At 47.0% G+C, this 16,634-nt stretch overlaps 1 protein-coding gene across 1 annotated transcript in view; it reads right to left on the reverse strand.

Annotated features, from left to right (window-relative positions):
- The window catches only part of LOC144762794 (CD109 antigen-like), a 771,981-nt gene that overhangs the window by 443,190 nt on the left and 312,157 nt on the right, over positions 1–16,634 (reverse strand). The window contains exon 13 of the mRNA XM_078648064.1: positions 6,847–6,909. Coding sequence (XP_078504190.1) covers positions 6,847–6,909 — 63 coding nt within the window. The remainder of the gene's footprint in view (positions 1–6,846; positions 6,910–16,634) is intronic.

The following is a 16,634-nucleotide window of genomic DNA, read 5'->3' on the forward strand; positions in this document are numbered from 1 at the left end:
GTGCTCCAACAGGAACTTCGGCTGGAGCAGCTGACCCTCGAGGAGCGTACTCTTCGCAAGTGCTGGTTGCGCTGCCACAGACGGGTGGGGTGCCGAACACCTTATGCGCCGGAGATACCACTGGGGATGTGTACTGCCATCCCGCACGGCGGAGATTGGTCGGCGCTTGCAGGCTGGGAGGACCTTGGGGTCCACATGCTGGGAGATTTATATCGGGACGGTGCATTGCTGCCGTTCGATGCTCTGCGTGAGACCTTCGGGCTCCCGAGGGGTGACTTCCTGTTACACGCGGCCTTGGTTGCCGGGATTCAGAGGCGTTGGAGGATGGGGCTGGTGGAGCCGCCCACGTCACTGGGCTGCCAGTACGTAATGATGGCGGCTGGCACGTATAAGGCCATCACATGCCTGTACAGGAGGCTGGCGCTGGCTGAACCCCCTCCTCTTGACGCGCTGCGGGAGCGCTGGGAAGCTGACCTTGGTCGGCAGATACCGGAGACGACTTGGCCCCAGCTAGTACGCAGGGCCTGGAAGGGCACCCGCAATGTCCGGTTTCAACTGGTTCAATATTATACGCTCCATAGGGCATATTGGACACCTGCCAGGATCCACCGGATCTTTGGAGGTGCGCAGTCGCCATGTCCGCGCTGCGCTGCGGGGGACGCTGACTTTGAACATATGTTCTGGTCATGCACAGGGCTTGGCACGTATTGGATGGATGTGTTCGCTTGCCTGAACGCGGTCACGGGTCGGCAGATTGATGCAGACGCGGGTGCATGCCTGCTACTTTCGTTTCCCCATACTCCTGCCACTAAGGTCACTAGTAAATTTTGTGATTTGGGGTTCATAATGGCCAAAAGGGAACTTACTCTACACTGGAAATCTAGAGGGGGACCTAACTTCCTGAGGTGGCGGAGGTGTTTTCTGCAATGGGCCTCATCTGAGAGCACTCTCCGATTGCAATTAGCTAGGCGCACAGCTAATGATAAAGCGTTGGAGACAGCCAGGGCATGGAGCGCACTAGTAATAGATTTGCAGTCGCTGATGGAGGCTGATGATGGTGGGGAGACTGGCGAGCCAGCGAATGGAGAAGGTGACGCGGGACAGGGAGAGGTGGAAGCCGCAGGGGTGGAGGAAAGGAGTTAAACTAAGGGCCCGGAGACGGGGAGAGGGCGGTTCGAGGGGGATGCCGGGTTATGGGGTTGTGTTGCTGGACACTGGCACGGCTGGATTATACCTGGAACTCTGTGTGGGCGCTGATTGAAGGGGAGTGATACCTGCTGCTGCAATGTTGGACCAATCGAACTGTACTTAGGGATATGAGGCACACTGACAAGGGGGGGGTGGGGGTAGTGAGGGAGGTGGGATATTCTGTTTAGGATTTGTTGAAAGGGCATGTGCGTACAAGGCGGGGAGGAATGGATTAAGAGCAACATGATGTGAGAATTGTAATTGTCTGTGTTGTGCACGAAAAATGAATAAAAATAAATAAAAATAAAAAATAAAAATTATAGAAGAAAAAACTAGAATTCACCAGTTATACTGTATTGAGCTATCTTTAATTTCCGCCCTACCACACATTGCTTATACTGCTTAGGAAATCACATTTTATATCATTCATGTCATATTGATGACATCACTGATGACCTCAACCAATGAATGTGACAGTTTGGTATATGATTATTCTCTTGGGAGGAATTCATCAAGATACACCTAGACCCCATTTTCTAGAACTTCTTTCCTGTTGATGGACGTAAGACTTTGCAACATGATTGGAATCCTTATGGGTCTTGGATGTGTGAAGGGAGCGAGTTCTCCATGAATGGTTGTGCACTGGGTGAACACCGTGCACAGTGGAGACTTGCCGACTCTTATCTTGTTGATTGCCCACAAGAGGTCATCTATCTGTAAAGGCTTTGCTACAGGCTGAAGATTGTATGTTGTAGGTCTTTACTCTTTTAATGGGCTTTGATTGTCTGTAGGGAGTGGGCTCTGCTTGAGTAGTTGTTCATAGGAGTGAAGACTGTACGCACCAGGTACTTACCCACCCTTGTTTGCTTGATTACCCACAAGAGTCGGCTATCTACAAAGTGTTCAGTACATGAATGACGGCTGTGTGCAGTAGGGCCTTTACCGCACAAAGGGTCTAGGGGTCCAGAGGGTGTGGGCATTCCATGGAAGGGATCTGTACAGGCTGAAGATCATTCGCAATAGGTAATTTCCGACCCATGTCTGGTTTATTGCCCATGAGAGGTCCGCTACCAATGAAGGGTTTGGTACAGGGAATGGCTGTGCATAGCAGGAGCTTGGTTAACCTTCTGGGGCCTATATGTCATACATTACATGACTCTTTAGCAATTAGTAATTACTTTAACACATGAACTGCTGTAACGGTTTATAAAGTGACCTGAAAGAAGTATGTTGGGTCATGTTATCAGTGATGTCATCAAAGATGTGATTTGAGATTTCATCAGTAATGTCATCAAATATGTCATTGAAGGGGCGTGGCTTGGCCATGAACAGGAATACCCACGCTGTAGCTGAGCTTTGACTTCATCGGAGCATAACTCCACGATCCACTCCATAATCAGTCTGAGAAGCTGGGTGTGAGATAAGCACACCAACGTGGAGGTCCTCCTATATCGACAGATGCGAGGGAAAAACTTTGGAGGGCTCCGTTTGGTGGATAGCCGCAGAGCTCTGGATCGGACAGGCTGACGCAATTGCCAGAAACCGTGGAAGGGCGTTGGCTGCAAACAAAGTTGAGGCCTAGAACGGCTTGCAAGAGGCATCGAGCCATGGATCGGAGCCGGCGAGAAGACTGGTTTGCCCGGGGGTATGGCGGCAGAGCCTGCGCTGACCCCGGGCGGTGGAGGACTCCGTCGGCTTGGCCTTCGGGTGGCCTTTGCCGGAAGCTGTATAACAGGGACGAGTGGCTGGAGCCCCAGCTGCACCCAAGGGCTGGCACAGAGAGGAACAGAGCTGCCCCTGGCGAGGAAGATGAGAGAGGCGAAGGGGGTCCTGTGGTGCCCAGCAGGGGGGCCCCTATTCTAACGAGAGGAGGCTCTGCTCCAAGTAACACTAAGGCCTAGAGCAGCCCGCAAGGTCCACCCGGCTACGGATTGAGAGCGTGGCAGACATAGGTGGTGCAGCGAAATAGTGCCCCCATTACAACATAAACCAGAGGCGAGGGGACCAGCTGGCTGTGCTGGCGGAGCAGTGGTGGGGCCAACAGGTAGAGAGGATCAGAGGGATCGCACCCACCCTAGACAATATGGGTGGAACCCAGAGGCACTAATAGAGGCGTAAACTAGGCGAAGAACTGGCCGAGGGGACGTCGGGGGACCAGCGCCTGCAGTCACTCTTTGTATATTCTATGGTGCAGCAGGGTTCTGGCCAGGTGGGCTGCTCCCAGGGGTTGTCTGGCGGAGGTCCATACCCTTTGCGAAGAGGGCCTAGAAAACATACCTGGGGCCCCAGAGTGGTGTCTGGGGGAGAGAGTAAGCGGGGGTCCCCTGGGTGACCCCAGGCTCCCTATTGGCCCAGCTGCTGGAGAACATATATGGCGACAAATAATAAAGGCTACATATTGGAGTGGCGGGGCACCCCACTCTTCCGAACAACAGTACTGTGCGCTAGCACTGCCCTCTGGACTGGTCAATCTTGGAGCACATGCTAAACTATTATACCTTCCAATGAACTCCGGTAAAATGGTGAAGCCCAAGAGTGTAATAACCCACCAAGCTAACAAAATAGACAGCTACACTGTCCCAAAACACCGGTGACCCTGGAGGTTAACTTAATCCGAACAGACTTTTCCAAGTTAAGGGAGAAGGTCACAGTGACTGAAACCCAACACCGGTCCAATACAAAACGAATAGAAAATCAGGTACAATCCCTTACTCAACAAACTACAACCATGGTGGCTAAGCTGGAAGAACAGGGATATAGAGTGAGGAGAAATAATATTAGAGTGGTGGGGGTCCCGGAGGGAGCAGGGGGCCCCAGCGTGGATTTTTGCTCGAGAGCTTAACACTAAATACACTGAAACCCAGGAGTCTCTCTACTTTTTTCTCCGTTGAGAGGGCCCACATGGCACCAACCCCCCACGCAGACCGGGCGCTCCACTGCGGACAATAATGACAAGAATTCTTAATTACCGAGATTGAGATGCAATACTGCAGGCAGCCTTAGTCAAAGGCGACATGCAATACCAGAACGCACCAAATTGCTTTTACCCGTATTTCACCTTGCTCGTACAGAGACAGAGAAGGAGCTTTGAATCAGTGAAAAGGGAACTCTGTGAGCGCAACATTAAGTATATGATGCTGTTCCCCATAAAACTCAGGATAACGGAGGATGTTAAATCATGGTACTTCACCTCACCGAAGGAAGCAGGGTAATGGCTGGAGGGATGGCGCACCAAGGGCTGGAGTGGTGGGAAGGGTGCCAGCTGTGGACGTGTATTGCTAGAGCATAACAAGAGAAATGGGGAACTCTCGGATGGAGAGCAATCGGGTAGCCGGGTGACAGCGGAATCAGAAGCAGACAGTGGTCTAAAATTAGACAATTCAACAGAAAAGAACTGCAAGGCCAATGATGGAAATAACATTGAGACATTGTAGGTAACTGGGTGTGGGAGAGGGAGGACAATTGGCATTGAAACTTGTCTTAGAAGCTTCTCTATTGCAATATTAATCAGAATGGGGTTGGATACGAGTGCAGGATGAACAGTTTCCTGGGCGTAGCCGAGCACCCCTCATCAGTGTTTGAAAAGTTGTCCAATGGGTGACAGGCACTCTGCAAGTAGACCAGCTGGGGTATGTTTTGCCTACTTGGCAGGGTAGCAGGGAGGGGGGTAGGGTTCTTATACTGGGGGTTAATGCTTTGGTATCATAGTGTTTTTAGTTATCGTGTTTGAAAAGTTGACCAAGGGGTGACAGGCACTCTGCAAGTAGACCAGCTGGGGTATGTTTTGCCTACTTGGCAGGGTAGCAGGGAGGGGGGTAGGGTTCTTATACTGGGGGTTAATGCTTTGGTATCATAGTGTTTTTAGTTATCAGTTAGCTGCTCAGGGGTAGATACAGAAACATAAATGTAATAAAAGTACTGAAGAGTCAAATATAGGTAGGGACACTAGGAGTAATGGGAGGGAGAGAGGGTGGGTGAGACTCTACAAACACAATAGGGAACCCTGAGACAATTTAAAAATCAAAGATTTGGTCCTGGAATGTCAACGGCCTCAATAATGGATTAAAACAGACCACGGTATTGCAATTCCTTAAAAGGGACTCCTGTGATATCGTCTTTCTACTGGAGTCCCACTTAATGGGTAAACTAATGCAAAGCTCTGAATAGATATTGTTATACCCGGTTATCACATGCGGGATTCACCTCAGGGTCCAGGGGAACTGGCATTTTGGGAAAAAACCCTCCCCTTCATGCAAGATGGCTCCTGGACCGACCTGTACCTCGTTGGGGAGGTTTACAGTGACAAGTGGGCTTTGGGACGGTAGGAGAGTGAATTTATATTCTCTTTATGCACCCCCCGAACTGCAACCTGCAGCACTGGATGTGGTGGCTCAATGTTGGTCGAATTACTGGAAGGAAAGTGGGTAATCGGGATTGACATGAACGCTGTCATGTCACTCGACATAGATGTCCTAGGCGGATTGGTGATGGGACGACAAACAGGACTGTCGAGGGAATTCCTTCGCACTATGGGTCGGGGGGGACATATAACGGCATCAACACCCATATACTAGATGGTATACACACAGCGCAACTTCTCATAAAAATCTCTCTAGGCTAGATCGCATATTAACCCAGACACACAATCTAGGGGAATTTCACGAGGCAACACACATCGCAAGAGGCATGCCAGATCATTCCACGGAAGAGGTGGTTTTAGGGGGCCCCAATGGGGACAGAATGCTCCCCTGAAAATTGACCCCTGGCATCTCAAAGAACCTAAAACTAAGAAAGCCTTTAAGGCATGGACCAGACAATTCTTCCAGGAGAATAAGGCTTGGTGACATCGGCACTGATTCTCTGGGAAGCCTATAAGGCGGTAATCAGAGGCCAGACCCAGGCATTAATTGGGGTGGTGAAAAATGAAAAAAAGTTGCAATGTCTAACCCTGGAGGATGCGATATTTAAGCTGGAAGCTTAGGTGGTGGAGAAAGGAGCATAATATGCAGAGCTAAGACACTGACTAAAGCTCCGGCAGAGGGATGAAGTCCCCTCGCCTCTTGAGGGTCCCTGGGGTCCAACTAGCCCTCCTGTTACGTCCAGTAAGTTCCACACAGCAGGATTGCTGAGTTCTGATAGCAGGCCATGCCCCCTTTGTGCACCAGTCTGCAAACGTGTCTCCTGGCACGCTCTTGCTTAGGGGACAAAGCTGTTACCTCAGTAAGCTTCACATAGTGGGATTGCTGAGAGGTGGTCAGTCGGAGGCCACCTCATTTATCATTGCCCCGGGGCTGGCTCCTACACTTTGTTTAAATAAACAAATGCAACCAAACCCGGACGATTTAAAAAAAAAAATGCTTTTTTGGTGCAGGCCTATGGCCTGAGGATGTTTCCACCCTAAACCCTAACCTTATATAAATGTACAAGTATATCCTGTAGCCAAGTCAGGACCTAAAACCCCTATGCGTCCAAATATGCAGTGCACAGCCTTCTGTTATATGATGTGCAGACAACTTTGTTGTTTGCGATGGTACTCGCCACACTTACTATGTGATACTTTTATGGTTGAAAGGTTTGTTAAACCATTTAAACATCATATGGGAGACAATACAGTTAAGAAACATTACTATAATCAATGGTACATTCTTTCCTTCTTACCTGATAGTTTACTTCAATTAAGGGTTTATTCGAATTTATGATCAACTCAAAAGGGATTCCAACCTAGAGAAAAAAAATCAGTTTACATATATATTTTAAGCACAAGTTTCAATATTAGTACTTTAGAAAGATTAAAGGAATTAGAGATTCATACAGAACAGGTTTACATATACAGAAACAGGTCAAGCACTTTTCTTAGGTTCATAAACAAAAATGTCACCCATTTTCCGCTCTTCAATCTTACTTGCAAGCTCCATTTACTTTCCAAGATTATGCTACAGGCAAGTAAGGCAGAGATAAATTAATTTTATTATTTTCAAATTCCAATACAACTAGGAAGACTGTGCCGAATATATCCCACTGGGGTGGACAAAATATATATGCATTCTGCATTGCTGGAAGTACCGATAGCATCAAAGTACAAACATTGGTAAATGCATTAGGTTTCGCCTCTGTGATTACTAATAAGTAGTTTTTTCCTGAAGTTGTAGCTTGCTGAGTAGTTGTATAGTAAATGTTACAGAACGTTTGTTAAAGTGTTACGACTTGTTTATGTACAAAAGGGAAAAATATTGTGCTGTTACAAGTGGTATAGTGCGGGTAATTAATAGCGAATTTTCGAAAAATGAAGTGAAAGAGGGAAATAATAGAATTAATTGGTGTAATAGCAATATTGTGTGTTTAGAGGAGTTCTGACAACTTTTGAGCCTGGTGCCACTGCACCTGATGAACCATTCAAATCATGACCCTATTGCCTGTATGGTAACTGCATTTGTGACTGCTTGTTTAGTAGTAAATTATAGCAATATTTGGTGATGAGATGAGTTATGACAATTTTTGGCCCCGGTGCCACTGCACCTACTACACATTCAAATCATGACCCTATTGCCTGTAAGGTAACTGCAATTGTGACTGCCTGTTCAGTTGTAAAATATTGAAATATTTGGTGTTTAGAGGGGTACATAGAGATTGGGCCCCCTGTGTCACTGCTCCTGCTGCACCATTGAAATCATGTCTCTAGTGCCTACAAGGTAACCGCACTAGGACTGCTTATTTAGTAGTTAAATATGGTAATATTTGGTATTTAGAGGAGCTCTGACAACTGTTGACCCGGTTCCACGACACCTGCAGCACCATTCAAATCATGAACCTGCACTTGTGACTGCCTGTTTACTCATAAAATATAGCAATATTAGGTGTTTAGTGGGGCTCTTAAAGCTTTTGGTCCTGCTGCTACTGCACCTGCTGCACCATTCAAATCAGGACCCTGCTGTCTGCAAGGTAACTGCACTTGTGACTGCCTGTTTAGAAGTAAAATACATTATAGCTCTTGCATATTACTTCATTGTTAACTTGCAATGTTTATTACAACATAGAATCTGATCATAATGACCAAATAGATTAATTTGAAAAAATGGAATCTGATAATACCTACAAAGCGCAAAGAAAGGTACTGAGGCATGAATGGGAAATGCCACAAATGTTCGAAGGCTAAAGCATCTGCTTTAAACAAGAATTTGGGTTTGGAGAAAAATCGTATTCAATTGTTTAATGTAATTCATTCACAAAGAGATAATTGAAGATGCAGAGCACTTAAATCTCTTTCACATGGCAATTACATGAGACAGAACACACAATGACACTAGGACAAAGAGACACACAATCGGGGGAGGTAATACATACAGTGTGTGGGACCAGGCCTCTTTAAGTGGTCACCCTAAAGCTGTTTTGCTGAATTCGTTTTTGTTGGCCATAGGACTCTGGACACTTTACCACTGCTAAACAGTGCTAATGTGAGTGTGTTCTCTCCTTTAAACATGGTAAAATTGGCTTACTCCCAATTGGCACATTTAATTTACTCACATGTCCCTAGTATAGTTGTACTACATGGATTCAGGGTCCGTAAATTAAATTAGTGGGCCTGCAGCATTAATTGTGCCACCCACTTAAGTAGCCTTTTAAACATGTCTCAGGTCTACCATTGAAGCATGTGTGTGCAGTTTTAAACAGCCATTTCAGTATAGCAAAATAAATCATTTGCCAGTCCTAAACTTTCCGTTTTAATACTTTTAAGGCACCCCTGCGGTAGGCCCTCAACAGCCCTTAGGGCAGGATGCATTGTAACTAAAACTTTGGTCATGTACTTTTAAATGTTACATTTCCTGGTAGTGAAAAACTCTCAAATTCTTTTTTTACTGTTGAAAGACCTGCCTCTTTCATAAAATAGCATTGGACTGTCTTATTACATTTAAAAAGTGATCGCTTTTGATTGGGAGCAAGTATAAAAGTCACGTTGGTGTCTGAGGAATTGTAATTTAAAACGCTCTTCAATGGTAAAGTCGAATTTTATGTCACCATTCTGAAAATGCCACCTTTGGAAAGCGATACAAAAGGGGATGATGGACGGAGCGTTTGAGCAAATCAAACACTCACCCCCAGTCAACAGATCTGAGTTTAATCCATCACCGTTCTTTAGCCCACTCTGCCACCCCAGTTCAGACATGGCCATATGCAAATCAGTCTGACCCTGTGCCTCATGGGAACAGTCCAGCCCGAACTGCCAAGCCATGCCTTCCCTGGACCGGAAACAAGCTTCTGAGGACCGGTTTCTGGCCTTTCAGCCGTCTTCAGCCCGGCTTGCTTGAATCCAGTGGCAAAGTGAGCAAGGGACTCACGTATGAACATACCCTGCCAACTTATGGCGAACAAAGTGGAACAAAAGGGAGTGGTGATAGACGGAGCATCTGAACCAATCAAACACTCACACCCAGTCAACAGATCTGGGTTTAATCCATCACCGTTCTTTAGCCCACTCTGCCACCCCAGTTCAGACATGGCCATATGCAAATCAGTTTGACCCTGTGCCTCATGGGAACAGTCCAGCCCGAACTGCCAAGTAATGCTTCCCTGGACCCTTTCCTTCAGAGAGTCCTCTCTATTATACTTTACTATTTAATAACCCAGACAAACCAAGGACATGGTAGGATCAGAGGCAACAAAGCAACAGGGTAACATATTGCTCAGCGGTCGAAGAAAGGCAAACAGTGAGATGAGGATTTATCTCTATGAAAATATTTAAAATATAACGTATTAACATAGGGAAGAGGACTTCCAAGAAGCGTATATTTATCGTGCATTGTAATAACTAACACCGCTTCACCAAACTAGAAATATTGAAAGCTCACAGAGTGAGAGTGAGAGTGTGTGTGTGTGTGTGTGTGTCTTGTAGTGCCGGTGGAAAAACAATCCGCTAACTGATGCTATGAACAAAAATGCGGTGATAAGTGATATTCAAGCACCTTTAGAAAGTTGGCATTTTCTTGTCCAAACCATTTTGTGCCTGCAACCTGCTCCTGGGTTGACATTTGTGTATCTCTCCTAGACAGTATCACAAAGGAGTGTCTGGATGTTGGCAGGATGGACCATCGCTGACTTGATAGAGGGGCGAAGGGTCACCTACGATACTTGCATTTCAAAGGCACTGGTTTAGTTTACACACAAAGGACCTCACATTAGCCTTTTGTGTCACAGACAGACTCGGATCAGGACAGGGAGGTAGGAAATGCCAGACAACTCTGTAGGGGAAAACTTCAGAAGCTTCTGCCACTTCAGAGTGGACACCAGGAATAACAAGCATTTGTAATGCAATCGGTCTCGCCTTTGGGACCTTATATGTATTTAGCTATGCAGCACATTAGCCTGGGTGCTGAAACATCTACTGTTCTTTAACATAGAGGGAAAGTAAGCACCAAACTGCATGACACACCAGGTATGGGACGGTACAAAAGGGGATGATGGACGGAGCGTTTGAGCAAATCAAACACTCACCCCCAGTCAACTGATCTGGGTTTAATCCATCACCATTCTTTAGCCCACTCAGCCACCCCATTTCAGACATGGCAATATGCAAATCAGTCTGACCCTGTGCCTCATGGGAACAGTCCAGCCCGAACTGCCAAGCCATGTCTTCCATGGACCGGAAACAAGCATCCTGGGACCGGTTTCGGATTCATAATCCTCATCAGCCAGGCTATCTTGAATCCAGTGCCAAGTGAGCAAGGGACTCACGTCTGAGCATACCCTGCCACACTTAGGGCGAACAAAGTGATACAAAAGGGGATGATGGACGTGGCGTTTGAGCAAATCAAACACTCACCCCCAGTCAACTGATCTGGGTTTAATCCATCACCATTCTTTAGCCCACTCAGCCACCCCATTTCAGACATGGCTATATGCAAATCAGTCTGACCCTGTGCCTCATGGGAACAGTCCAGCCCGAACTGCCAAGCCATGTCTTCCATGGACCGGAAACAAGCATCCTGGGACCGGTTTCAGATTCATAATCCTCATCGGCCAGGCTATCTTGAATCCAGTGGCCAAGTGAGCAAGGGACTCACGTCTGAGCATACCCTGCCACACTTAGGGCGAACAAAGCGATACAAAAGGGGATGATGGACGGAGCATTTGAGCAAATCAAACACTCACCCCCAGTCAACTGATCTGGGTTTAATCCATCACCATTCTTTAGCCCACTCAGCCACCCCATTTCAGACATGGCTATATGCAAATCAGTCTGACCCTGTGCCTCATGGGAACAGTCCAGCCCGAACTGCCAAGCCATGTCTTCCATGGACCGGAAACAAGCATCCTGGGACCGGTTTCGGATTCATAATCCTCATGAGGTATGGGAACACTTGGAGAGAAATACTTCCTTTCAGCTGGAAATTGTATCGTCCAAAGCTCTGTTATCAAGATAAAATCAGGGCCTTTGGCGGTCATATCACTGAAAATACAAGATTTGAAAAAAATATTGTCTACGGGTGCTTGTGGAAGACAATTTCTATGGACTGGAATCTAGAGAATGCTAAAGTGAATCTGGTATTTGACTGACCTCTGCCGGTTGTTTTCTATCAAGAAAGTAAATGGAGGCAGTTGCCAGAAAAATTATAAAAAGAAAGTCCCTCAGCAGAAAGCAATTCTGGTATTTTACTGACCTCTACTGGTCGTTTTCTATCAAGACAGTTAAATAGAGGCAGTTGAACAGAAAAGAAAGTCCCTAAGCGGAAGGAGACAAGTCCTAGGGCTGATCTCCAGAGCCTACAAAGTAAATACACATATAAGTATATACTAAAGTATATACAAGAGGTCTTGAATGCTCAACTTAAAAAGGGATCCTCAGACCCACTCTTCTAATCACCTCTTGACCTGTGGACTCTGCCAGGAAGAAGGACTGCCCAGCTGTGAAGCCTACCTTGCTGCCAAAGCCTTGCGTTGCTGACCAAGGACTGCTTAGCTGCAAGGCCTGCTGTGCTGCACCAGGACTCTTCTGCCGCTGTGAGATGCTCTGCTGAATTCAGCCTGTTTTTGTAGACGTCGGACAACAGAAAATCTTCCAGGGTTAGTCAGTTGGTCTCCTGTTCAGGCCACAAGGACGTAATAGGCTTCTTTTAGGTCAACGCAACTTTGCGTTTCTCAACAAAGCTCACCTGACATTGGCTGAGCTCACCCGGTCTCATCCTCGACATCGATGCAGCGCATATTTTCACAAGTCCTGGTGATTTCTTAAGCACAGCTCGACATGACACAGGACCAGCGTATCTAGTCCTCTGCACCGACAGTGGGTATGTGGGTGTGTAGTGACTGGTTGGGGGAATGAGTGGATATCTGAATGGCTGTATGAGTGAGTGACTGGGTGTGTAAATGGCTATATGGGTGCATGAGTGGGTGTTTGGTTAAGTGAGTTGGTGTGTGAGTGGCAGGATTGGAGAGTATAGTTATGTGTGAATGGCTGTATCGGTGAGTGAGCGGATGTGGGAGTACTTGTGTGAATGGGTATGTAAGTGGTTGTGCAGGTGTATGAGTGAGTGTATAATTACTTGTATGGGTGAGTGAGTGGTTGTGTTGAGAAGCTATATAGGTGAGTGAGTGACTGCGTAGTTAAAAAAGTAGGTGTGTGAGTAACTGTGTGGGTGAGTGTGTGGCTATGTGATTGGCTATTCAAGTGAGTGACTGGTTTTATGAGTGGCTGTTTGGGTAAGTGAATAGTTGTATGAGTGTCTGTGTGAGTCAATGAGTGGGTGTATGAGTTGCTCCATGAAAGAGTGAGTGGGTGTGTGAGCACTGGTATGGGTCTCTGATTGGGTATGTAAGTGGTCGTGTGAGAGGGTGTTTGAGAGGCTGTATGTGGTAGGTGTGTGAGTGGTTCTGTGGATGATGTCATTAGTGATGTCATTTGGGATGTCATAAGTGATGTCACTGACCATGTCATGAGTTAAGTAATATGTGAAGTCATAAGAAGCGCATTGTGGGAGCGTAAGTTACAGTTAGCTCAAGTAACTATAACTGTTGAATTTCACTAGTTTTATATGAGTGAAATTTGAGCCGAACTATAATGTCCCTGTAACCTTTGGTGTATTTAAGAGAATTTCAAAGGCTTTTAAAATTCTAGTTCCTAATTATGACATCCCTGTAACCTTTTGCTTTTTAAGTGAATTTCTATGTTTTTTTAACTTGCATTCACATTTGCAACGTGGTGGAGAAAGGGTGTGTGGCCTTTGACCAGATTTCAGCAATCGCACTGTGTGGAACTTACTTGAGGTAACAGGAGGGGTTCTTGGCCCCCATAGACCCTCACCATCCAAGTGGAATTCATCCCCCAACCAGTAGTGCATTTAAAGGTGCATTTTTAATGTGGTGGAAAAATGGTGCCGGCCTCCAAAGACCTTTCGGTAATCCTGCTGTGTGGGACTTACTGGAGGTAACAGGAGTGGTTTCTCCTCAGTAGCCAAGGGGACTTCATCCTCAACCAGTAGTGCGCCAGGACGCCAGTTTGCAGAGAGGTGGAGAAAGGGGGCATGGCATCTGAAGACCTCTCAGTAATCATACTGTGTGGGACTTACTGGAGGTAACAGAAGGGGACGTTGGCACCTAAGGACCCTCAGCAGCCAAGGGAACTTCATCCACCAACCAGTAGTGCACCAGGAGGTGCATTTGCAGAGTGGTGGAGAAAGGGGGCGGGCCTCAGATGACCTCTTAGCAACCCCACTGTGTGGGACTTATTGGAGGTAACCGGAGGGAACGTTGGCCCCCCAAGGACCTTCAGGAGTCATGGGGATTTTATCCCCATCTAGTAGTGTGCCAGGAGGCGTGTTTGCAGAGTGGAGGTTAAAGGGGCTGCCGGGCAGCCTAGTTTTTTAAATATTTTTTGGTTTTATTAGGTGAGGGGGTCCCTACTTCCTTGGGTCGATTTTGGCCCCAGGTACCCCATCTCCTGTGGCAGGCCTTTTGCATACAGGGGAGGTGGCCACACCACTCCCCTGCCGGGCTGATTTCAGCCCCAGGGGCCCGGCCTTTTTATTTTTCCATGTTGTTTTAATAAGAGGGACACGGGGAACTCATCCCCCGGGCCCCAGCCCCTATTCCGGGTGCCCTGGTCCTACACAAGGCACCAAGTTACTTTGGTTAATAATATATCATAATAATAATAATCCACATTTGTGATCCATCACCCATTAGGGTCTCTAGGCGCTGGAGGCTGTCGGGAAGATTAAGCAAGCTATTGCCCAGAGTCACATGGTGCTGGGCTAATCTGCCACCGGCCCCGGGGATCGAACCGTGATCCCCAGATTCCGGAGTCAGTCACCCTGGCCGCGGCGCCACACCTTTCCTTGGCCTGAAGGTCACCGCCATCCTTGCCAGCTCCCTGCCTCCTGCGAGAATTGCCATTGCTTTCACAGACAGGGAGATGCTGGAAAGGCATATCCCGCTTATTCTGCTCTGCTTCGAGCAAGTGAAAGCATTTTGAATGCTCTCCCTTCCTGGAAGTGGAGTGTTTACTGTAGTTGGGTGGGAGTAGTAAAGCTCCAGCCAAGCCACAGCAAACATCTATGTCCTGTGGGTGTGCACCCCAGGATATACTAGGAGCTGGCCCTGAGGGGTGGCAGTCTCTAGGACCATTTATGGCTCCAGGAGGGGGTGGGGCTGCACAACCACAAACTGATTATGGCCCGGGCAGTAGTGGTTCCCGGGGCCAGTGGGGTTTCGAGAGGCCCCCATTTAAAAATAAAAAAAGCTCCAGGGAACAGGGGGTCCATGAGGCCTCTCCCGATTTGTTTTAGCAATAAGGTCCTGGGGAGGTAGTGGTTCCAGGGGACCAGGGGGGATCTGAGGGCCCCTCTGTTTAAAAAACAGAAAAAAAACCTGGGGAGGTGGTGGGCCCATGAATCCCTCACCCTCATTATGAAAATTCCCACTCGACCTAGCCCATGGGAATTTGGGGGCTGATTAGTAATAAAGCGCAGGAGTCTGCGCTTCATTTTGACTTTTTTTTATGATTTTTTGGCCCTGCCCCCTTTTCTTTTTTGTTTTCTTTTTGTCCAGGAGTCAGCTCAGGCAAGTCCAAAAATGGCTCCCAAAACTTCTTAGATCAAGTGTTGGCAGCCAATCAGATTACATCACAGGGACTGTTGGATCCGCAGGTAATCTGCACACCTAGATATTCATTTTCCAGTTAATAGATCCCAAACTACTGAACAGATTTGCACCAAATCACATCAAGCACAATCTGCTATCAACATCTAGCTTCCTGCCAAATGTGGTGGAATGCCATCCTGCAGTTTGGACTGTGGGATTATTCAAAGGTCTCATGGGAATTAATTTGGGGAAAACATGTTTTGAGACCCCATTTTTTCTTAGCCCCCACTTGACAAACCACTCTGAAGCTTTCCAGACACTGCCTGAAGTCCTGAGCAAATTTTTAGGGAACATTTCAATGGAGATTCATCAACTGGCGCCTAAGATTTAGGCCACTGATTATGACTAACTACCTACTGGCAACCGCCAGTAGGTAATAAATATATATACATTTATTTATTTATTACCTACCGGCGGTCACCAGTAGGTAGTTATAGTTAGGACTAGTTTCCATAGGAAAATCATTCTTTGATTTGCCAATATCTTTAGTGTCATTTGACGAAATTTCGCGAAATTTTTCAAACGAATGAGACGTTAGGTCAGCTGAGGTGTTCGACGTTTTGAGGTGATTCGTATAGCGAGGACCAAGAAAAAGCAGGGTTCCCAAAAAGCTTCTTCTTCATGTTAATTTCCATAGGAAACTCTTGACACAGCTACAGCCCAAACTGCTGAACGGAATGACACCAAATTTGGCAGAAAGGTAGCTCTTGGTCCAGAGTACACTTTTTCAGTTAAATGGTGTAAATCTGTTCAGTTGTTCCTGAGAAATGTAAAGATTTCTCAGATATACAAATATGGCAGCAGAGGATCCGTGAACCCTCCTGATCTCGATCCTGGGATCTGCTTGGCTGCCAACACTTCAAACCAGGAAGTGTCGGTTGAACCAAGCTACAAGAAAAAAGGTAAAAAAAAGTTCAAAATCAAGAAAAGGTGTCAGGGTAAAAACACACTGACCACCTAGGCCTGCTCAACGGGTCCCTGAACCAAAAAAAGCTTCTTTAAAAAAAAAAAAAAAAATCTGCATTGTATTTGCAAATCCGGCCGAAAATAAAAAAAAAAAAAAAATGAAGCACGGGCTCACGAGCTTCATTTCCTTTAAGCCCCCGGGCGGCCCAGGTCCTGGGTGCAATGATTACAATGAATGTGGGGGCCCACAACCTCCGCTAATTATGTTGGCCCTGGGGACCGCAACTTCCACGGGGCTATGTATTTTAAATGTGGGGGCCGCACAGGCCCCCCGCAGCCCGGAGGACCGCCACCTTCCCGGGGCTTTATTTTTAAAACAAATGCATGGGGGCTCGTGTCCACTCACGCAG

The sequence above is a fragment of the Lissotriton helveticus genome, chromosome 6 (genome assembly GCF_964261635.1).
Source record: "Lissotriton helveticus chromosome 6, aLisHel1.1, whole genome shotgun sequence".
Taxonomy (NCBI): domain Eukaryota; kingdom Metazoa; phylum Chordata; class Amphibia; order Caudata; family Salamandridae; genus Lissotriton; species Lissotriton helveticus.